Below are 24,616 nucleotides of genomic sequence, written 5' to 3' on the forward strand. Positions count from 1 at the left end.
TCAGAAGATGTTGGACTAGAGACTGTGTCTGCAAGAAGTAGGAAGCCTCTTAATCCTCTTCACTGCCTCCTTTGTGAAAAGTGGTTCTGAGCTTGATACATGTTGTCCCTTGGAGGCAGCGATGCCTTCCTGCTGGCATTCTTAACCTTGTAACATCCTCCAGGGAAAGCAAGAGGACCTGATGAAACAGCTAAGCAGACTGATCCAGAAGACTCTCCTGTCAGTTCAGGAATCTGTTGGTTTGGCACGTGTGGTTAAATGTAAAGAAACTATCATGCAAACTACAACACTTGGGAAGGGGATGAGCAAGGTCTTTACAATTAGTCATACAGTGTAAATGTATTGTTTAAACTAGAAAGGCTGAAAAACATGCTTTGTGACGATGCGAGAGGAGTTTTCTGTGTTCGTGAGAGTACAGTACTGCTTATTTACAGTTTTAATAAATATGATTCTATTGCTTCATCACTTAGCTTATTTTAGCAAAGAAAGGTAAGTCTTTTTTTTCAGTTTTTTGTGATTCTGTTCTGTCACGAACCTGACAAAACTTGAGTTCTTGTGTATGGGAGTGATTGCTGATTATGGGGTACACGGCTGTATTGAAGGAGAAAGTGCTGCTCAAGTAACTTTAATAGTATGTGTTGTCTGAAAAAAGGCTGAACGTGCTGGGAATGCAAATGAGAATAGAGAGCCACTAAACCAGATGGTCAAAATGCCTTTATAAATTGATTAAGCAGTTATGAATGTATCTTTTCTTTCACACTGTTCAGATATGCCAGATCATCTTTAGTCCATGTACATCACTGTAACTGCAACGGCTGATCCATATGTAGGGTTGTGGCTTGTGTGAATGAATGGGTGTAGTCATTAATATCAGTGTACCTTCAAAAGCGCTTGAAAAGTTGACATAATACATGGTCTTTAGCCCCCAAAGTGTGTGTATATCTTCAAGTAGGTGAGCAGTACTGCTGAACTGAGGACTGAATTAATTTTGCCTGCTCAAAATGGGAGAGCTGTGGAACAACGGAGTGGATGGTGAGGTTTGCTATTAGATAGTAGGATTGTTCTTAAAAATGGCTAGAGATATTAGTCTCATTCATTTAATATAGCTGGACCGTCAGAGGAAAGTCTATGCACTTTTTAATTAACATCCTTGGAAGAATTTGTTATTAATAAATTCAAATTCCTCACTCCACATGGGGTGTGTTCCATAAAGCTTACAGATAACCCTGTGTTTTCACAGATTCTCTGCATGGGACAATGGATGGAGTATTTCTCTTTGAAGATGTTGCTGTGGAAGACAATAAAATCATGCAGGGCTATGATGCAATTGTTGTAGAGCAGTGGACTGTCCTGAAGGTACGTGTGCAGTTTTTCTTTGAATTTTTTTTTTTTGTAAATCAAAACACTCCAAGACTGTGAGACAGACTGTCACATACTGAGTTGTGCTTTGACAATACCAGGCAGACAACTGAGGTAAAGGGATGCGATGTAACAATTAATGCCAGTTAACCGCACTCTAGGTTTGTACGATTCACTTCTGATTTTGATCATCTCTGTGCTTTATTGGGGGTGTGGGAAATGTGAGTGATGGTGAGCAATGAAACTCAGGGCTTTCTGTCACAAAAATACAGATGTCTGCTAGATTAACTGTAAAGAGGATCTCCATTGGTTGTCAGGGCAACATGATCGCACAAGTCACCGTAGCGTCACAGTTCTAAGGGCAGCAGCCCTTTAGGTAGGCTTGGCTGCAGTAGGAATGTACAGATAACTGCATTTGCTTCTGTCTGACCTCCTTCATCCGCTAAAAGAACTGTGTATTCTGAATAGGTCCCTGTAAACAAACCATGTGTGTCATAGATTGGCTTTTTCCTGATCTAAGCGCATACTCAGATCAGTAGAAACACTGTTTAGATCAGATGAGTAAGTACCAGTTTCCACAACAAATTTGATACACAGATAGGTAATTGAAAAGCTGGGCTTAAAATTCTTTGTGACTTGAAACAAAAAGATCATGGGGAAGAAGACACCATTGTGTAACTCTTGGAATTTTTTGTTTGTTTGTTTGTTTCTTTCTTTCATTTGATTACTCCAGTCTGCCAGAAGTAGATGTTATGTATCTATAAAGGCGATGCCTGATCTTTTCACTCGGAAGATATTGTAAATGGTGTAAAATCCTCAGAACGACAAGCAAGGCACACACATGCCAGAAGGATGGATTAAGGGAAAACGGGACAGATGCTGGACTAAATGTGTAAAATTCCAGGAGACTAGGATTAACATCTTGGTTATTAGACAATGAATTTGTTGCGTAGCAAGAAATGGCCATATAATAATGGCTAGAAACTTCTCGAAGAAGAGTATAATGCATTAATGGCAGCTTTTCTCATACTAATGTGCATCTGAAGAAATTATTCCTATATCACTTTTAATGTTATTCCAGTTATTATAGTCTTGACTGTAAGTTCTTGTTCATTTTCAGGGTCAAATTGTGGTGTTGCCACTCAGGAGCAAGGTTTTGGGATAATGACAGATGGTTCCATGGGTGCATTAGGTCAGTGCTGATGAAGAAGGCAAATGTTAAGAAGCTTTAATGTTAACCATATGTTAAAAACTGCTAGGAAAGGAATAGAGGGTGAAACAGCAAGCATATACTACTATATACTACTGTATAAGCCATGGTTTTACAGCAGCTTCTTTTGGAAGGTTATGTTAGCACTGTAAGTGCTCAGAGAAGAGCAGTGAGGATGATCAGTGATACAGACAGCTTCCATATTAACAAGATTTTATATGGTTTGTCCTTTTAGCCTGGAAAAGAGAAGAGCCTACAGGGCATGGAATAGGCAGAGGTCTCCTAAATCATGAGAGGCATGTAAATAGCGATTGACTGTTTGCCATCTCTTCCAGTATAAGAACTAAGGGTTGTCCGATGGCTCTAGTCAGGGCCAGGTGCAAAACAAACAAAAAGGAGATAATTCGGGTAATTCTTAGTACAGCAGGCAGCAGATCTGTGGAGCTCCTTTCTGAAGAATGCTGTGGGTTCGAGACGTTTAGATTGGTCCAGGTGGAAGCGATGTTGGTTTTTTCTACTACCTTATCTATCTCTGTGTTTATATAAGCATTTTAATTCAGATCAGGAGTGCATTTTTGAAGTGAACGCCCTGATCCTCCCCACTTCACATCACAGAATGGTCTCATATTGCACAAACTGGATTCTTTGCAGTAGAAACTAAACCAGACGTGCTGAGAGGAAGTACACAAAATATTTGGGACAGGTATCCTGCATGCTTGCCCTGGTATATATAACTCTTCCTTCACTGTCACTTACAGCCCTGTTGGAGACACCTTTCTGAGTTAAATGGAATCTTGGTCTGGGGGAATATTGGCTCTGAGACAGCGAATTCTGTCTCAGTAGAATATTGCAGCACAGTTACACATAATGGCCGCTACGCACCTCTTTGTTTGCTCTGTGTGGACACAAGAAAGTTTGTCCCAAGCTATGTGACAAGCACAGCGTCTGATAATGGGGATCCTGCAATGGCAGAGTGGTGACCAAAACACTAGGACACAGCAGAGGAGTGTCTTCTAGAAGGGCCCCTTGGAGCATCAGAGCCCTGGCAGCTGGACTATCATTTGCCTTCAATTCTAGCAATTCCATGCTGGAGACACAGCTAGTCAACAGATTAAGGAATCAACCTCAGTAACGTCTGGTGTGTCAAGAGGTGCTGAGTGCTGCACACCATGTCTGTGTGAGGGCTAACGTGGAGAGTCTCTTTTCCAGACATAAGATTTGGTTTGTGCCATTTCAGAAACTGATTGGTAACATATACACAGCTTGTTGGTATGATCAGGTTATTCTCTGCTGTAATTTAAAGTTTGGATGATGGCAACTGTGCTTTTCTGAGATCAAGTGCCTCTCTTTTGAGGACTGTATGAACATGTTACCCACCAACCTGAAAGTGGAAGACTACAGAGAAGAAAAAGCCTGCTGTGAAGGAAGGAGGTTGAGGCATTGGGCAACTCTTGCAAAGGTCTTACCCATTTAGAGGAAGAGCAGAGGTGACCACCCCTGTTTTCTTCTGACATTTAAATAACTGCCTGGATATTTCATGCCTCATACATTTTGAGACATAATAAGCATAGGTAGGTAAAGTCATCAAATGAAAGAAAGAAATACTGAAAGCTGGAGGATACGTAGGCACTGGCCCAGCGTCATACCCAGAAGACCAAGTTGCCTCTCTGTTAAAACCTGTCAGAATTCACCTTTATTTACCATAAACACAGAATAATGCAGTGGCAGAGGAAGGGACTGGAAAATGGGGGATGTAGAAGGAAGGAGACAGAATTCAGTAATGACAGATGATGTCTGAAAGCCAGTAAAGGCTTTGTTTCTGTTATGAGTACTTCAAAATATAATTATCACAGAGATAATTATGGAGCAGTGGAATGACTCATTAATGTAGACTTTATTTATATATATATATATATATAGGTTCAGCTCTGATCTAGACTAACCTTTTCCATTCGTTGTGTTCATTTGTACCAAGGCAATGGAAGAAGCCCTGGTGGGCAGCATGACATAAATGTGTATAATGGATCCTTATTTTAAATTTGTATCAAATTTGATTACCTGGATGAGCTATGGACTTGTTCAGGTATGGTCTGAACTGAACGCAAATTTATTGTGCTGTATCTCAATTAAGAAGAAACAAACAAAAGAATCCTGGCCACAATAGAGGAAAGCTGTTTTAAAAAGGAAGACGTGTAGCATGTATGATGCCCTTAGTAATAAAAAGAGAACCTTTCTAAATGAAAAGGTGAAGTTCTGCTATTTAACCATACAGGTGACAGAGAGGAGTTCTCTCTTAGAGAAAGTGCTGCCTTTTTAATTGCTACGGCTAATAGAGAAAACAAGCTGAACAGTGTGATGCACTCGGTATGCATGTAAAATGTCAGTTTGTAGAGGATGTAAAGCTCGAAGCTGTCACAGTATGTGGTCCCGCCAAGCAGCAGACAGGATGTAATAACTCTGAGTAATTTAACTCCTTCTTCTCAAAGCAGAGCTGTGGCATCCTCTGCAAATGACCACAGGATCGCTAATGACAAAATGCTGCTCTCATCCCTATCACTTTAACTCTAAAAATGTCAGGGCACATTATTTCCACCGCAGCCTCTGAGATCTAGCACTGAAACTTGTTTGATGGTTTTAATTCTGCTTGTGTAGGCAAATGTGGGTAGACAGTCCTGATTAATCAGAGCCTGCATAATTTCCCTCTCCCCACCTCTAATCTGTCACCTTCTCTTCCCCATTACCCAAGACAAAATAGCTAATGCTGTCTTTAAAGTTGAGGCTGTAATATTTATTTAGATTTCGACATTGTTCTGCTTCTGAAGCCTTGTTCATTCTGAAAATATTGTCCATGATGTGCAGGTATTTTCTTATTGAAAACCTTCAGCTGGTGATTCGTCACTTTTTATTTTTTGCTATATCATATCTTTGGTGGACTGACACGAGTTAAAATCTCAAATACATCATGGTGTTGCCATTTCCCTGGCAGAACTGAATGGGGTCAGTATCCATTGTAGATGTGGTGAACCTTTTAAAGTGCAACATATCAAAAGATTTAACAAATTATGTCTGCTAAGCCTAGGTTGCAAGTTGCCTTAATGTAAGCCTTGAAACAAATTCCCTGGAAATCAGGATTTGATTTGTCTGTAAATCTGATTTAGGTCATATGTCAGTTAAGCTACACTCTGCTGTCTCTAGCCATGGGAGAAAGGCATGACCAGGTCAGCAAAGGAGCTGATGGTGATGGGCATGAAATGCAGTTGTGTGCGTGACCCTCTTTACCACCCAAAGGACATACATGTAGCCTGGGCGTAATATTTCAGCACTTTGTCCCTCGTTGCTTTTCAGGAAAAGCTGAACAAAAACCTTCAGGAGCTTGTTATCTTCAACAAGTTTTTATAGTTCTTGTTTCTTTCTTTTATGTGAGATGTGAAAGCAGCATATGTATGTATATATTTGTCTACTGAATTCAGGAGACATATGCTCTATATAGGATTAAAATGCACAGGCTAATCTTTCTTTGGTTTTGTTGATAAATTTAGTAATAAAATCTAGCAATATGAATGTGGAACTTTCCTGGTACTTGCAGTATTGAACATTAAGAACAAAGTGAACACTTCTTCCATGTGAGTAAAGGGCACTTGAACTAAACAGGCAGAAAAGCACAGGATTTAGAACAGTCTGAATAATAAAAAAAATAATTTCCTATCTGTGTACCGTTTGCTTAGGTTTGTGACAAGATCAGAGATAAGAATTAGTTCCCCTGCTCACCCGTAAAATCTTTCAGGAAAAAGTGAGCATACCAGATCTGAACTTGACACTTCAGAATAAGCTGAGGAAAAGTATTTCGGTCCTCTTTTATACTTTTTTAAAAAACCACACAGGGCACAAGTCATGTTTCTTTTCCCCAGCAGGTCACCTTTAACCATGGAGTAGTGCCCTGGCTAATGCACCTCTTTGACCCTGTGCTGCTGCCAGGCGGGTTTGGGAGAGACCTCAGCATTTTGAGGCATGTGGGAAGCAGGTGCTGGGGCCCCATAAATCACATACGCAGCCTGCACATAAGTGAAGGGCAGTGCCAACATTTGCTCTTCTGCTGCACAAACCCATGGAAGCAGAGGGTCTGTGCTTCAGCTGCATTTCTCACATGGAAATAGGTTATTAGTTCCATAATGGTGGAGTGGTGCACAAAGCCTTTTTGCAAAAACCAAATTTTGTTCGAGAATAAATTATTACCAAAGGAAATTATGCTGAGGAAGCTGCATGGAGATGATCAAGCTGTAAGGGACCCTGGAGTATACAAGTTCTCAGGTAGTGTTTTTCTATGTTGGGTTTTTCCCCCAAAACAGTTGATGGACAAAATGAGTAAATCAGCGCTCACCTTAAGGTACAGTGCACAAGTGTTGCAGGAACTGTGAAACTAAAAATGCCAGAGTTACTTAAGAAAAAGTACTGATGGATTGCCAGATCACATTTATTTCTTGTGCTCCATGGCCAATTATGTGGAGTTGTCCTGTCACGTGTATGTTGCCTGTGCAATAGTAAGTTTAACCCATTTCATAAGATACTTCCAAGCATCCTTTGTGGAGAGCCCTCCATGTCAACACGCTCACCTTGTGGAGCTTTTCCTGCCTATCCTGTGCTTCTATAAGCGCAAAATTGTGTGCTACGCAAACGTGTGCTTCTGTGTTACAGGTGCAGGCAGTATCAGGAGCACTCAGATGTTTTTGTTAGTTTATACATATGCTAGAAAGTAGCATTTGCATCTGCGGAAGTCACTGAGAGAAGTGGGCTTTGTGGGCACAGGACGGTTTTTTGGTTGTTTTTTATTTTACCCTAGATGTGGAGACAGATGTGAATGCTACTCAGCAGCCTATGTGCGTATTGAAACTGTGATGGATACATCTGAATTGCAGAAAAACTGTCTTAACAGGATGCTATGCCATATAGTGTTACAGCCTCATTATAGGCTCAAAAATATTTCACAGTGCATGAATTCACGTATATTAAGTAATCATAAATAACTCTCAACTATATGCCCAGAATAATGAGCAAAAATCCTGTCTGTGGATTTATGTATTACTTTTTTTTTCTATTAACTTTCTGCTAAGGTCCCAGTTTGGCAGCTAGTCTGTGTTAGTCAGTGACCCCATCTGCTGCCAAAAGCCGCTGGTGGTGTCTAAGCGTGCAGGAGCTGTCACATACCCCTCTGCTGTACAGCTAATGGATGTGTAGCGAGTGTCTGCTAGCAAGGTGCTGTGGTGTATGACACATGGAAATTTAGGAGCAGCTCAATACTAGAGGAGCATAGTCCAACTTTTACTGCTGAAACTCTTGTGAAACTTGTTTTTTGCTTCCAATAAGTGTTTTTAGTGGATCAATAATGCTCTATTATTAGCAGAAATTACCTTTTGGAAGAAGTCTGAAATGGAAAAAGGCAAATAATTCACAAATTTAGAGCTTGGATTTAGTCTTCTTGTCAGCTGTGATACTGCAAACATAAAACGTTTGCAGCACGCTTTTACCGGGTTGTTCTCAGGCAGCCCATATATTCTGGTTCTCTCATTTTATTTTCCCTCTTTTCCACAAAGTCCTGCCTTCACCACTTCTTCTTCCTCCCTTCAGTGCCCTAGGAGAAAGCTCTGGCTTTGGCAGTGGTGGGGACTGGTACCCAGCCCTGGCCTGGGGGAGTACGTTGCTGCCCTTGTGGGCTCTCCCCTTGATTTTTTTGAAGGACATGGGTTTGAAGTCACTGCCCCTTTTTCCCCACAAACAGTAGGTTACGCTTTCAAAGCGACTTGTGTTTTTTACTTCCCATCCTCTTTGCCATCTGTTTGCAGATCTTAGTATGCAGTCTGTTAGGATTTGCCGATAAAGGTTTTACTAAGATTTATTTAATGGTATTTTCAATCTTCCACTCTTTAATCCACATTGGAAAAAATATTAAATAGTGACAATCCGTAGCTGCCTTGTAAGTAAATCACAGTCACTTAACCCAGGAAGGAATGATTTCTAAAGAACTTCTGTCTCACAAGAGCTTAGTAGTTGCCTTGTTTATTGTCTTGCTGTGGTTAAAATTGCCGCAGTAGGGGGGGGGGGAAAAGAAAAATTGTTAATGCAGTTGTTTGTGTGGCTTGCCCTAGATATTATTGTTATTTTTTAATCTTTTTTTTTTTTCTAATGAGCAGAAGCAACTGTGAAAGGAGAAAATGCTGAAAACAAACAGTACAACTCTAAAAAAATGAATTCTTTTCATGTGATACAAGTCAAGGGAAAAACCTAGCTCAATGTGCTCTGGCTTCTTGACACTCAAGGTGTGATCAGAGATTACTTATCATCCACAGGAGAGTGGGAAGCTAGTTAATTAAAATTTTCCACCCTTTCACTGAATGAAATGTCTCCCAGTTTGAGACGCATTATTTGAACACATCTTTTTCAGTAGAGCTCTGGCACGTACTTTCTACTTCTGCTTGTGTTCAGATCCAATATTTGCTGGGTAGAAAGAGCATTGCGATTTCATCTTATGAAACTGTATGTTTGAAATTTTATTTCCATTGTCTCAAGTAATAGTAGATAAAATAATTTTAATTATTGTATTAAATATAAAATTAATACAAAATGACTCTCTTCCTCTGCACCCATCCCCAGTGCATTGTTTGTTTAGAATCATTTTTGCTTTGGAAAGCATTTAATATGACATCAGTTAAAGGTCTGTATAACTGTGACTCCTGCTGGCACTCAAATTCCAGTCGTGGGATAGGATTACAACCGATCATTCAGGAGGGGGAGGGAGAAGTAATTTCTTGTGGTCTTAAAGAAAGCTTCAATTATCTGTATTTGCAAGTAAGGAGCTTGAAGCCCATGTGAATTACACCTGTTTATTCAGGAGTGACTCCTTTCTCTTGTCTATAATCTTCAAATGCAGCCAATTATTAGGAGTAGTTTATTCCCTCAGGGACCTGGGGAAGAGGTGTGGTGTCTGACTCCAGCGAAGCATCATGCAGAGCGGAGAAAGCTTCTTAAAGATCATGTGGAACTGGTAGGAGGTGTGCACCTCTGCATAATGTACGTGATTCCTTCCTCCAAACAGCCTAACGTGCAGATGGTGGCGTCAGGTACCAGCACACATGAAAAATAAAAGGCTGCCTTTTTGTAACAGTTGTACAGCACTCTTTCAACAGAGGCTTTTACATTTCCAGGTTTTAAAAATGTTTTCTTTAAGCTTAATTGACTTTAATCTTAAATTTAATTTCTCATTACCTTATACTTTTGAACGTGCTGTACCTGCTCTTTTCCCTTCTGCCCATTGGGATTGTGAAATACAACCTCATCTGCTGCAGATGATGCTTAATCCTGACAAGTCAGACAGGTCCAAAGCCAGCTGTGTCTCGCCACTCAGCCTGCAGGGACAGTGGGCTGTGGCAGGAGTGACGGCACATCCCTGAAATTATTTGGCTTCTGCAGCAGCCAAATGAGCTCTGCATGGTATTGATGTCCTTCCTTGTTGCCATAATCTCCCTCTGATTTTTTGACATTTGTTGCATATCCTGATGCAAGGAGTGGGTTCTCCTTGCTAATCGCCAGCCTTAGGCAGTGAATTCAAAATAGAAATCTTTGCAACGTAAGATGTTGCTTGGGGCACAAACAAGGTCTGCTGTGCCAGTCTTTCCTGACCTGCTAGTCTTCCACTCCCTAAATGAGTGAGCTCCATCTGGGATTTCCTCTACAAATACTGTTTGATGGAGGGAATGTTTTGGTCAGATCCTTTTATGTGTTGTTCCAAGCGCCTCGTGGCAAGCTTGTGATGGTGGATGCTCTGACCTTATTCTTAATGCTTATGTTGCAGATATCTGTCTTTATTTTTGGAAGGCGATGTTAACCAATCTCATAATTCTCAGTGTGTTATTAATGTGTTTTCTTGAGACATTAGCTCTTAAAGGCATCTAGATAGTCACAGTTTTTGCATTACCCTTGGACGCTGTATTTTAAAAACTGGAAAGAGGGCAGAAATGTCCATCTTACGGAGGGAAATGGGAGTCTGAGGAAACCCTGAATCTACCGTGATCACAGCTGTAGGATAAGTCCTGATCTCTTCTTTGACGTATTGCTCTCCTCTTGCAAAACATCTCTTTCCTGTCCTGGGGTCAGCAATTCTGCTCTGTACATGGTGGTGTTGTAAAGTAGCAGTATCTCTGTAAGTCCCCTGAAAGCCTGAAAGCATGCCCTTTCTGGAGTAGAGTTTTCAAACATTTTCCTTTTTAAGCAGGACTGATACAGCTTCTTCAGCTATTTGCATTTGTAGTTATGATCAGGTTTTTAATAGGTATAGTCAGGCAGTCATTCACTTATGAAGATATCAAGTGACCTAAATTACATTTGTTAGAAGAAAGGAATAGCTGAGACTGGATTTCACTAAAATACCTTGAAATAACTACAGCAGGATTTGGATTAGTTCTGATCAAATGACTATTTTATTACTGTGGAATAAATGGATTTTTTTGGAGCTGCAGAACTATTGTGCCTTACTCAGTGCTGAGAATCAGCAGTTAAAACTCCTTGCGTGCACATGAAACCAGCCTGAGCTTTTTGGTAAATATAATTGTTATTCCAAAGGGATATAGCTATATTTGTGGAGACCAGTAGTTACCATTTGCCTGCTTTGTGTTTATTAAAATTAAAAACTAGTAAATATGCTCTAGTATCTATTTGTTAAATTACTGACAGTCTTGGTAATTAGACATCTCACTGGAACAGTCTTTGTTGAAATCACCAGTGGCTCTTTCTGTGCGAATTACAGGGTTTGCCATCTAGCAGAAAGAGAAATAGCAAGGCTTTGCCTGATAGATCTGTGGCTGGAGCCAGACAAAAGCAACATTTTTGGTCTCGCCCACCAATTTCCTGATTCAAAGTAACAAGGAAGCCGTGTGTATTTGTGGGTGATAAAAGCAATAGATGTGTACTTGCGTTCTATTTTTGTTGTTGTCCATTTTGCTTTTAATCCATCACAGTAGAGTAACCCAACTGGTTTCAGTGCAGATCTTCAGGATTTAGTCTAGCCTAGACAAGAGCAGAACCCAAGCAAAGCAATGTTGTCATTTTTTAACTACTTGAATATCATTTTGATTAGAAGGAGGAAATTGATAAAATACAACAAATTTGTCCTGTTCAGATCGGGAATCATCTAAAGCTAGATGGATGACTCAGGCAGTGTAAAAACAAGATCACAGATGTTTACCATTTTAAGCAAACTCATTTAACACTTTGGGATGTACGGGTGATCAGTCCTGTGTCTCATGTTTTCGAATGTTCTCCTTCCTGCCTAGCTGAACATACAGAATGATCCACTTCAGTACAAAAACCCTTCCTCCCTCCCAAAAAAACCCCCCACATATTTTTTTCTTCAAGTATTTTTTTTTCTGTGTCAAACTGAATGTCACACTCCAAGTGATGATGCTAACTGTTGATTTTTCTTTCCTAGGGAGTTGAAGTGCAGACAGATTACGTTCCGCTGCTGAATTCCCTTGCCGTATACGGCTGGCAGCTGACGTGCGTGCTCCCTACTCCAATTGTGAAGACAAACAGGTAGGAAGGGGGTGGGTGCTGCCTTTTGGCCAGAGAAATTGCCCTATGAGCACTGCAATCAATACAAGCAATTCTCTATCCGGTTAGCATGGATTTCCTTGCATGCGTGCAGATGCTGCCCTTGCAAACCCTGCTGCAGATGTTTTCTGGGTTTTCTGAGCATCACAAGCCACATGGGGCAGGAAGCACGTGGGCAAAATGCTGCAAGGTGGCAGTGTGGTTTCTGCATTAATTTTCTGGGTATCGTCTCTGCCTCTCTGTAAACTCCGTGATTGTAAAATTCCTGCTCTGGATCTCCTGGTAGTTCCCCTTAGGACATTTGGAGTGAGATGTTGGCTATCTGAAGAAAAATAATTTTATTCTTTACCACTGTCTGTCTACTGCTGCTGATATACACAGTCTACCTGAGCAGAACCATGTGAAATTAGTCTATGATTACTCTAGCCCTGTTCACATATATAATCGTTCTGCAGTCTACTTTGCTGTTATTAAAATTCTAAGTTCTTAAATATAAATGCAAGTAATTTAAAAATACTCTTCATAACTGGTGTTTTTCACCAGTTAAAAACAGTCATCCTACTTGTTAATCATGAAGATGGCATCTTCTGGTTTTTCACTGGTCAGGAATGTATTTATATACACCAATATAATCAGTCGTGATTTATTTATCTTAAAAGAGTAAAAATACGCCCAGTTCTTTATGAGAGCTAGATGAAGACTACTCCTACACATGAAAGCCTAAGAAGTGAAGGCCATCTGTGCTGGGGGAAAAATGGTATTTAAGTTTTTCAGATATGTTTAAATATAGGAAAGAAAAGAAAACCACAATTATGATTTTTAAGCCCTGTCTCTTGAAGTTATTTATGGTTTTCTTTCTCTTCTAGCTTTCTCTATCCCATTTATAACTTCAGTAACACAGGTCACACTGATGGTGCAGAAGGGTACCCACCCAGTCTAACTGTTGGTGGCATTTGGTTGTGCCTCCTGCAGTGCTGCAGACCTGTAGGGAGCACCCAGCGCCATTCCGGATCGGTGCCGCGGGAGCGGGAGAGGGAGCACCCCGGTGCCGCTGAGACGCTGCTACACACAGGCACCGGGGCGCTTGGGTTTCTTGCTTTTTGTTCCAAAAAATTTTTTCTGTGTTTACACACTAATGCTAAAACATTCAGCAAAAGTATGTCACAGGCTGCCAGGCTCTATCAGGCTGAACAGTTGCTCTTTTTTCCCCAAAAAAATACCAGGCTGCTCAAAGACGCTGGGGACAGGCGATGTTTAGGTCATTCTTCATTTTGTTGTTCTTTGACCTGCAGAAATAAATGACTGAGATGGATTTTTGCTTTGAATGATGCCGGATGTGAATTTAATTCATTCTCAGGAGTGTGCATTTGTTTCTTTTCAGGGAAGGGAATTTATCTACAAAGCAAATTGTATTTCTTCAGAGACCTTCTTTGCCCCAGAAAGCAAAGAAGAAAGAATCTAAGGTAAATAACCTTGAGTTCCTGGTTTCTTTGGTTTTTTATTGGTCGTATTTTAATATTGTAAGTGATTTGCCGAAGAAGTAAAAATGGCCTACTCAACGTTTCTGTGCTACAGTAGCAAGACACAAGGAGTGGAACTGTTCAAATGAAAGAAACAAAAAATGCTCTAATGATGTGAAAGCTCTTATATTTCCTTCTCTGTTGAACTCACAGCAGCAGAAGAGATGTAGATTTCTCTTTACAGCTCAGCCATAAACCTCCATATGTGACCTAAAATTCTCTCCCCATATTTACTACCTGCAAGGTGGAACCAGTGCAATTTTCTCTCAGCCATTGCCTGTCTTTTCTGTTTAAAGTGCTTCCTCTTTCTTGGTATGTGTTTTGGTAGAGCCTAGCACAATGTAGAGTGTAACCTCAGCAAGTTCGCTGATGATACAAAACTGGGAGGAGTGGCTGATACACCAGAAGGCTGTGCTGCCATTCAGCGAGACCCAGACAGGCTGGAGAGCTGGGCCAAGGGGAACGTGATGAAATTCAGCAAGAGCAAGTGCAAGGTCCTGCACCTGGGGAGGAACAACCCCACACACCAGTACAGGCTGGGGGCTGAACTACTGGAAAGCAGCTCTGTTGAGAAGGACCTGGGAGTGCTGGAGGACAGCAAGCTGATACTGAGCCAGCAACGTGCCCTTGTGGCCAAGGCCAGCGGTATCCTGGGCTGCATTAAAAGGAGTGTGGCCAGCAGATTGAGAGAGGTTATCCTCCCCCTCTATTCCGCCCTAGTGAGACCACATTTGGAGTACTGCATCCAGTTCTGGGCCCCTCAGTTTAAGAAGGATGTGGAACTGCTCCTTGAGCAAGTCCAGCAGAGAGCTACTGAGATGATCAGGGGACTGGAGCATCTCCCATATGAGGAAAGGCTGAGAGACTTGCGTTTGTTTAGCCTGGAGAAGAGAAGACTGAGGGGGGATTTCATAAATACCTATAAATATCTAAAGGGTGGGTGTCAGGACAATGGGACTAGGCTCTTTTCAATAGTGCCCAAGGACAGGACAAGGGGCAACGGGCACAAGTTGGAACACAGGAAGTTCCACCTCAATATGAGGAAAAACTTCTTTCCTGTGAGGGTGGCAGAGCAGTGGAACAGGCTGCCCAGGAGACTCCACAACCTCCCTTCTCTGGAGACATTCAAAACCCGCCTGGATGTGTTCCTGTGTCCCCTGCTCTAGGTGTGCCTGCTCAAGCAGGTGGGTTGGACGAGCTGATCTCCAGAGGTCCCTTCCAACCCCTACCATTCTGTGATTCTGTAATGTAGGCCTGATCTTGGCTCATGCTCCTGTCTATTGTGTGAATGTTAATGAATTCTACTAGAATTTAACCAAAAAAAGCCCCCTGGATCCAGCTAAATTATCCAAGAACATAGCTGACAGCTAATGATGTACGTGTGTGGATAGACATATGTATTCTCATTTCCATTTTTAAATGTGTAGCTGTGGGAATTCCTGCTCAAACCTGTCACGCCGTACAGCTGAGAGGGAAGTACAAGGACTAGAAACTGGGAAAGTGCTGACCTTCCTATAGCACTTGAATTTGCCTTGCCCTTTCAGTATGCAGAGGGATCAGAAGAGCCAGGTGAAGTATGGAAAGGATCTCTGAAACCACTTGATGAAGGGGTTGTTAATTGATACAGTCTCATTTTTATTCTAGCTCCATGCGCTTACGTGAGTGCTGGCTAGTCAAATGTCACCTAAAGGAGTGGTGCGCTTGAGGCCCTGCAGGAGCTGAGCTAGAGTAGGAGGTTGGAAATGCTAAGCAGAGCTGAGCACTAGGAGCGTTTTACTCAACATTCGGGATAACTACAGATAGTTTTCATCTATAAACCCCTCATTGGTTTGGAGCCAGGTTCTATGGAAGTCGTCTTTCAGAGACAGTGGAGACCAGGAGCGTGTTTGAACTGACTGAAGTAGGAGAGAACGGCTGGGAGCAGGACTGTGATTTAGGATTTACTCTCGCTCATTAGCGAAGCTGGAGCCCAGAGTATTCTGTGAATGTGCTACAAAGTCCATCTTTCTTGTTTTTTCTCTTTGTTTTCAGGTGATTAAAGGGATCTTGGGATGAGGGTTGGAGTGCCTCTATTTGGTTGTTCTTTTCCTACCACTGTGTGTGGTTTTAATGGAAAGGGTGGGAACCTGTGAGCAATTGTCTGAGTTCAAAGAGAGAAATTAGTGTGATACTGATTCCTTGTATTATAATAACAAATGCATGCCATCCAGATGATTCAAAACTTTGTTTAAATTTTTTCTTTCGGGGATATAAAAACTTATTTGACAAAGTCTGGTTGAAAAAACAAAGGATTTACTTGTTGACAGTATTAAATATACAGGCATATTTGAGGGCAAAAATTACTACAGCACATTTTCACACCAAAGGTCAAGGAAAAATGGGGTACATTGGTTATAGTTGTATAAAGAAATGTAAGATGGGTTCAATATCTGTAAGTGGCTGTTGTGAGTCACTTCAAAGATGCCAAACCCAGCATTTTTTAACTTGCTGAATATTCCGCATATACAACGTCACAGGCTCTCAGGGATTTTTTTGACTTGCGAAACAGCATGTCTAAAATGTTTAGAGATAACCTCTCGGAGGAGGGAAATAGGGTGATAAGATTAAAAGGACATCAGTGTTGGAAACTAATCCATCCTATCTACGCACAGCAACCCACTGCCGTTCGGTTTAGCCAGAGGAACAGAAAAGGAAACCTGCAGGGAGTGGTACAACCTCTTTTTCTCTTCAGTAAGACAGAAGTACTCTTATTAGTGCACCGTTCAGTCAGTGATGAGGTAATCGTGTTCATTCACTTTATACAGAAGTGATGCTTATTTCAGCAGAAGCTGGCTGTATGCTTTTTTGTGAAATACAATATAAATACCTGACTGAGCATACACGCATCTGCACGTAACATACGAAGTCTCCCACAGTTTGATCTTGATGACATTTATGGCCCTGATCTTACCTCCCTTCAAAGAGAGCTTTGAGTAAAAGAGGAGCTGTGGGTGCACAGCACTTCTGCAAATCAAAGAGAAAAATATTCAGGTGTCTCTGAACTTTAAACAATTGAGCTCTAGAATGGAGATATTATCTTTCCTCTTTCTCCTCTTTCTCTAAATTGTAATGATGTTTAAGTGAAAGATAGCTTCCTCTAAGTAAAAAAGTAAAACCAAGAAAAATCTTCTGAAAGCCAGTCTCTTTTTCTTTTCTTCCCCCCCCCCATTTTAGCATTAATTTCTGGCTGGCAGAAGGAAAGAGCGTTGCTCCATCTTTGTAATCTAATAAACTTAAGTTACGAACATTTTTTTGGTGAAGGCATAAATAGCTAGATCAAAAATTTATGAACACGAGTCCTTCTTTTGACCAACTTTAGCACAGACCTGGTTGCCCTGGAGAAAATGGCTTTCGGACCACAGCTGAATTTGCTGAACGTCCTGATGAGATTACTTACGCCGTCCAAACATCGCCTCCTAACCCATCCCTGAGTTTCCATCAGGGTGGACGCTGCTGACGAAATGGTTGTACACATTCCCGTGTACTTAGCAAACTTGTGTAGGACGGCTCAGCAGTGGCTTGGAACATGGTCTGGTTTTCCTTGGGAAGGTCCATTTATTTTTTTGACAAACAAAGCAGATATATTAGCGGCATATTTGTCAGCCTTTATCTACGGTTACACCTGTTGAATTAGTGTTTCAATGTACTGCTAGTTCCTTTTTTTATAATAGTAGTTAAAACAGTTCTTCTGAAATGGCAGCTGAGGTAAGTCTTGTGGCAAGTGCTGCAAGAGGCAGCCTCGTGCTTTCTCATCAAAAAACATTCATACAAATGGTTCAGAGTATTTTACTGTTTGGGTACAGTCTTGGGTGTCGTGTTAGTTCTGCTGCTAACCTGGTGAAGAACACGGAGTAATGCCACAGGATTGCTTCCTCTGTCTGCACTTGTGCAGCTTTGCATATTCTTGCTTTGCACACAGTGCACATGGTCTGCCAGGATGCTTTAGGCCCACATGGTGTGTGGAGAGGAACCTACTAGGCATGTGGAACAGCAGAAGCAGAATGTATCGCAGTCTCTTTTCTGTGTAATAGATACATATATGTAGGCACAAATGATCTTAAGCCGCCTGATCTAGTCATGCCATCTTTTTTTTTTTTTAATCTTAGGTCTTTTTGGTCAAACTAGTCTTTGAATTAAAACTAAATAATAAAAGCCTTTCTGCTTGGGAAAGTAAATGTCCATGTGAGATTGCCTGTAACAGTCTTTAACATTTGGATCTCTTATTTGTAGTTTCACTGGAGGTTCTCCAAAGACGACATGCACAACAAACAAATGAAGAAATCCACAAAGGCTAAATTAAGTACTAGGGAGAAGCAAATGGCAGAGGAGAAGCAGGAATTTGAAGTCACAGAGAACACAAGAAACTTAGAAGCACAAATCTCAACAGCGGCCAAGCCTGATCCAGAACAGCAGCTGGATGATGTCATAGACTTGGGAGATGAGGTAGCTGGGACCAACGACAGAGGTACCCCTCATGACGGGGCATCAGAAGAAACGTGTCCTGCCAGTTACGATACTGATGACAATGACGCGCAGGTCTGCCTCAGCCAGAGCACGTCTGGCGGCTGCGCGGATGAGGGAACAGAGGGGGGAGGCTGTGCGCCGGTGTCGGACGGCTGCAGTGGCAGTGATGGGGCAGGGCTGGACGTGGACTGCTCCTGTGAATGAGACCCACGCTTCAGGAATGCTGTGAGTTGCTGATCCTTTGCCAAGACAAAAGAACAGATTTTGCTAATCGCCATCACTAACTCCATTGCTCAGTTCAGCATTTCTTTGGCATTGTACTTACTTTGCTCTTTAGCACACTGATATCTCGATGTTTTAAGTGACTACAGGGCTGGGCTTTTTAACCCACAGAAATTAGTTGCAAAATTCCATCCACTTTAGGGAGTGGGAAATGCCCTACGCTATCTTCTAGAGCTACACTTTAAATTAAAAAGTCGGGACAGAAAATGCACTCAGGCTTTTCTGTGACCGGCCTTAGCAAACTAGGTTTGTATCTAGGTCAGAGAAAACATTCCACTTGGTCATATTTTACTCTGTAATACATTCTTGCCCACATATCTTTGCTGGAGAAGTTATTGTGCCATATGTTATTTTGTCATTAAGCTTGTAGTGTCATGAAAATGGTATTTGGGCTTAAAGAGGCTGAAATTGGAAAGCTTAGATAAGATGGCTGTTATCTGTATTTATCTCAAATAGCATACTTATCGAGGGTACTCTCTTCTGAGTTTTATTGACTCTTGCAGATCTTTAAGCAATAATCAAATTGTGTGCCTGTCTGAGGCACACTGGGTAAACAAGCCCTGTGAGGCAGATGATTCCAATATCAAATGCGATTTCCTATTCACTCGCGCTTATGTTCTCTTTGCCCATCGACAGTTTCTCAATAGTTGTGGAAAAAACAGGACAAAAGAAGCAGGTAAAATGTATGTCTGTCAGTAGCTGTCGTCACTGAAATTGGTATTAGATGTTACCTCCTGACCCTTCCAGGTGATTTTGCACCAATTCCTCGCTGTTACAGAATAGGTTGTGGGAAAGAACTGAAATTGTACACAAATAGCGGGGGTCATGACCTTACAAAATGCAAATGTTTTAATAGGGCTTCTTTTTTAATACAAGTATCCATATTTTGGAACTGATACCTAATGGAATTCTGTAAAATTACCAACATTCTTATGTTTGGAGCTACATTAAAATATTTACAAGTGAATGTACATGTGTAAAATAGTTCCTGTGCCAATGTTCTCCAAGTACTTCAGTGTTAAAAATGTAGGAAGTAGTTGTTTCTCTCTTCTTAACTGCCTTCACCCCTGTTTAGAAGTGGTCAAGTAATCTGGTAACAAGGTGAGAAATTCGTTCTGAATTTCCCTGATTTAGAAAAAGGAAGAGCTCCGTAAGTGATTTGCTGTTTTTTCCCTTGACTGATTTGTGCCTGATAATTTTCCTTAGTCTTCAAATCAAAATGCTGTACAAAGAACGATGCTCTGTATCAAATGTGCACCCAGAGTTGTTCAAAAGCATCTTCCGTGCCTAAAAATTATACAGTTGGCAGAACATTGCAGAGAAGGGAAAAATCGTACCACTTTGAATATTCATCTGACTGGGACAACGGGACTCGAGTTCAAACTGTTCCATTTCTCACACACAAAGCACGGCGGTATTTTTTTTTCACTGATTCAGGAGATTTTTCTTTTGAACTCAGTGGTTTAACCACAGGACTCTAAGTAACTTTGATTTCTGGTGGTATTTTTCAATTATTTCATTCTGTTTCTTGAAATTAGACTGAAGTTCCAATAGCCTGAAAAATCTATTATTTCAGTTGTTCTACTTAAATACAAGGTCTCTGCTTTGTACAGTTTTAAGTACCTGTTTGCAAATTTTATTAGCATAAGATCCTTCTGCTGATGGTTTCTATTTCAAGGACTAGCTTTGTATTAATCTTGTTTAAAAATATACTGTATTTAATGAACGTTTTACTAGTAGAAAGTGTTGCAGTAGGAAGACCTCTCCAAGTACTTTCGAATAGAAAGTGTTTATTTGATTGCAGTTTGACCTTGTTCAACTGGATCCCAACTGCTTACAAAACTAAAGAAAAATAAAAGTCATGAGGAGATTTCTTATTTGTGGTACTTGCACAACTGCCAATAATTTGTCCCCAAAAGGAAGCCTTGGGGTCTCTAAGTGGTGATGAATGGAAGCTCCTTACTACTGAATTAGCAGTAGCTACTAGTGCGAGAGAACTGCTGCTTGGGTTTCCGTCACCAGCCTGACAGAGGAGGTAAGACTCTATGAGGAAGCTGCACTTGTTTAAGAAAAAAGCTCGATTTAAAACTTTGTTCCTGTAAATGCCGGAGAGCTTCAGGTTGGGAAGATTCAAAGAGAACAGTCATGTTTTTTCAGTTTAAAAAAGGCAAACGGTTTTGGTTTTATAGTCATGTAATCAATTCCAACTTGTGACTTAGAGTAGTTCAGCTGTCTGGAGTTGTGCATATGCTTGCACCATGCCCGACTCACGTAAACTCAGAGAACTTAAATCACTTTGTAGGTGGATGACAGAGATGGGATGAGGGCTGGGGAAGATAGGCTTGGGGTACAGCAGCAAGGCTCTGCAGCTGCTATGTGCATGGTATATCACAGAATCACAGAATGGTAGGGGTTGGAAGGGACGTCTGGAGATCATCTTGTCCAACCCCCCCTGCTTGAGCAGGCACACCTAGAGCAGGGGCACAGGAATGCATCCAGGTGGGTTTTGAATGTCTCCAGGGAAGGAGACTCCACAGCCTCCCTGGGCAGCCTGTTCCACTGCTCCGTCACCCTCACAGGAAAGAAGCTTTTTCTCATATTGAGGTGGAACTTCCTGTGTTCCAACTTGTGCCCATTGCCCCTTGTCCTGTCATTGGGCACCACTGAAAAGATAAATTTGAAATCAATCACTGAAAGCTGATATCTCAGCTGCATTTGCCATTTTGGGCTTGAAAAACAAGACTACCAGAGTGGCCAAGGAAATTAAAGCAAGCAGTTGAAGCTTGAGTGGAGACGAGAAAGGGCTAGGCCAGAGCTTAACTCCTCTATCCAAAAACCTGACCAACACAGGGAAATAGGCCAACAGTGGAGAGAAGAGTGTCTGTGGGAGAAGCTGAAATGGGAGTTTGGCTGCAGGGGCACGGCCTCTACTTCTCCCTGAGAGAAGCCACAGTTACGCCGAGCCCCCAGCTCCAGAGCAGGGTTTGTCACCCCCAGCAGAAGGTGGAGGGAGAAGCCAGGCCCTTTCCCTTTCCAGGGAGAGCCGCCATTTTAAGCCCAACCTATTTTGTTTCCCAAACCAGACAGAATCTCCTGGTAAGCATGCCAGCTAGTCTTTCCAGGGCAGGAGACACCACTGAGTATTGCCTGCGTGCCTAGGGAAGAAGCCAACGGTTTGTGCCACCGCGTGTTAGCGACGCGGCTGGTGACAGTGAAGCACTACAGCACAAAGTGAGTGACGCGTTGGTGTATTTTTAACATGAACGTGTCCTTGTTAGACCAGCAAAACTCAGGTGTGTACACCAGTCCCAAGAGTCTCCTCTCTTTGAGGGAGGTGGTGACTGTTGGGAGGAGGAGTTACGCGTGCAGGGGAGCATGTGAACAAGACAACGGTGTGTTCCAAGGAGAAAATCCAGCTCAGACAAGTAAGGAAACGTCAAGGCTGAATGAAAATGGGAAAGAGGAGTGGCTGAGTTAAATGAAGGATGGAAAATGGGGTTTATATTGAAACAAACAGCGGAGGGCAGGGCTAGAACAAAAACGTAAAGTCTTAGTCTAGATGGGAGGTCTAAGATAGAACTAAGACAGGAAGTCCAAAATGTTGAAGCATCATAATGCAAATAGTTTATGTAGAGGGGTTAAATGCACAAACGATTTGACTGGCACTTCTTGTGTAATTTCTTTGATTATTGGATCTCTGCACTTGAAAACAGGATAATTGAAATAGCTCAAGGTAGCTTTAACAGATGCATGGCAATGAAGCTAAGTACAGAACAATATACTACTATTTTCTGTCCCAGTTTGGCTCCTCGCAGCCTCAGTTCCTGAGGTGAGCGGAGGAGGGGCTCTGCGTTTGGATACCCTGCTTTTTCTTTGTGGTTGCCGTGAATCTGTACATTTGCCTCAGGGAGCCAATTATAGGGCAGAAATAAAGCACAATCAGCTTTTCATGCAGGAATTTCATTCTCCCAGAACTGAAGAGTATAAGGAGGGCAGATAGATACTAATTTCTTGCTGATCAATCCTTCTCAAAAGTGTGTGGAATGCTGGCTAACAATACCAACGCACCTATGAATTAAGAGTTGTAGATGCAATTCCTGTGTCTCCAAGGCTGTTAGTGGAGATCATCTTCTGGCTTTAAAAGGCGATCCTTGCGAAAGCCTCCCTCAGCAGAAAGGTGCCTGTGGCACGGAACGTGGCCGCTGACTCTCATCAGTCCCTAAACGATACGCTGACGGGGGGAAAAAGGGTTTACAATTTAAGTGCTTTCTGTTATTCACACTGAAAGCACCCTACTAACTCAAATGATGTAACAATAACAGAATAGCCGCTCTTTTCCAGCTAATTAATGCAAATCTGATAGGAATACTTCATATTCCTTGTACCAGATGAGGACACAGCAAACTGGTAAAACAAATGTCACAGGAAGAAGAAAAAGATTCAGTCTAATAAGGCTGTAAAACCTGGTAACTCACAAACCATCTCACGAAGTTTACATACAAATGCATAGATGGGCACGTATCTCATTCCTCACATTTTGTCACCAAAAGAACAAGTATCAGTCTGATTTTCTCCTCTAAGTTGCTCCGGAGCTGATGACACGAATAGGAGAGGAATAAACACTTTCTAAGATTACATGTTAGGATTCGACAATGTGATGAGAACGTTTCTGCAACTCGGGAGCTGCTGAACAGCGGGGGTCGTGCTCTCTTCCCGCCAGCGTGGCCTGCCATCACGTTTATTTAATTATTGGTAGAGCATATGTTTAGATAGATTAGTTTTCCTGGTTTTTATTTTTTCTTCACTTGTGGTGGCGTCAGAGCCAATAATAGACTTTAAGGTGAAACTGATGTTTTGCTACAAGACCACTAAACTCTAGAGAGAAGACACTTCCAAAAGATACCTTCAGTGTTGACGGGGAAAGGCTACAGAGGGAGAGGATGTTAACAACCCTCCTGGCATTTATACCCTTTATGGAAGGGAGGTGTTCGTGTGCCCTGTGGCAGGGTAACTGTTCTAGGTGAGAAAGAACTTCTTGTTAACAGTAACTAGGGTTACTGGTGTTTGGAGGGGCGGTGTATGAAATCCCCCCTCCCCATATCATGTGGTGCAGAGTGCCCGTGTTTCACACTCCCCTTCAGGCGCGTGAGCCCGCACAATGAGAGGGCCGTGTCCTTGCCCCACAGCGCTCCGTCTGAGCGTAACAGGGGATGACAGAAAGAGGTTAGAGGGAAAGCGGATGATTGCAGAAGGAAAAGGTTTTGAAATGCCTTTTGTTAAATGGACATTTTGGAGCAAGTCTGAGGAGCGGGTTGAGAAAGACATGTCATTTAGGCTGACGAAAGTATGTGCATTAAGGGGGGAAAAAAGGGTAAACCAGTTTAAAACCACTTAATCATTTAAAAGTCATAAGGAAAACAACATTTAAAGGCTTTTCACAAGCTTTTTAGCATTACGCTGTTAAAACATGCAGGCGCCTAATGAGTGATTTTCATTTTAGGCCACCAGTGCTTCCCAACAGCAATTTATTGCACATTTCTAGAAAACAACCCCGCTCCCTTCCAGCATCAAGCTCTGACATGTCAATTGCGATCTTTGTGAACACAAAATGCCCTTGATTTTATTTTTTGTGACAAGCACGCTGCCCTATTTACATTCTAGAGTGAACAAACAAGAAACCATTCCTTGAAATAAGGGTACTCAGAAAGACCCTTCCTCTCTTTTGAGTAGGAGGGAACGTGATGAGCCACCCCCTCGGGGCCTGCGCTGACAGCTGAGGCAGCGAGTAGTCTCAGCTCATGTATTGTGCTGCATGGTACAAAAGTACAAGGCTAAGAGGATGAGGCTGCAGGCACCAGAAGATGAAAACTCTTTAACGTCCCTCATTCATGTCCTCCTGACCCAAAATACAGCCTGTTTCCTGAAGTAAGTCCTCTCTGTCCTAAGCTGCAGTAAGCGTGGCTTTTTCTCTTTGAAGCTCAGTTGGCTGAAAAGCTATAAGATTATTTCCGTTAGCTGTTCAGTCAGCTCCTGCAATGGTTGCAGCAGTATGCGCGTGCTGCACGCCAAGCAAGGGCTTGGGGTTTCCTAGTTAGACTCCCACCGGTTTTGACGGCAAGGTGCACGTAGCTGTGGCTGTAGGGAG

General features: G+C 41.9%; 1 protein-coding gene across 4 annotated transcripts in view; it reads left to right on the forward strand.

The window, feature by feature from the left end:
* RFTN1 (raftlin, lipid raft linker 1) overlaps window positions 1–20,341 on the forward strand; it is a 102,389-nt gene extending 82,048 nt beyond the window's left edge. For all 4 annotated transcript variants that reach the window (XM_064444319.1, XM_064444317.1, XM_064444316.1 and 1 more), the window contains exons 7-10: window positions 1,241–1,356; window positions 12,045–12,148; window positions 13,548–13,629; window positions 17,956–20,341. In XM_064444319.1, coding sequence (XP_064300389.1) covers window positions 1,241–1,356; window positions 12,045–12,148; window positions 13,548–13,629; window positions 17,956–18,393 — 740 coding nt within the window. In that variant the 3' untranslated portion in view covers window positions 18,394–20,341. The remainder of the gene's footprint in view (window positions 1–1,240; window positions 1,357–12,044; window positions 12,149–13,547; window positions 13,630–17,955) is intronic.
* Window positions 20,342–24,616: the final 4,275 nt, after the last annotated feature.

Source organism: Phalacrocorax carbo, chromosome 2, assembly GCF_963921805.1.
Source record: "Phalacrocorax carbo chromosome 2, bPhaCar2.1, whole genome shotgun sequence".
Lineage (NCBI taxonomy): Eukaryota > Metazoa > Chordata > Aves > Suliformes > Phalacrocoracidae > Phalacrocorax > Phalacrocorax carbo.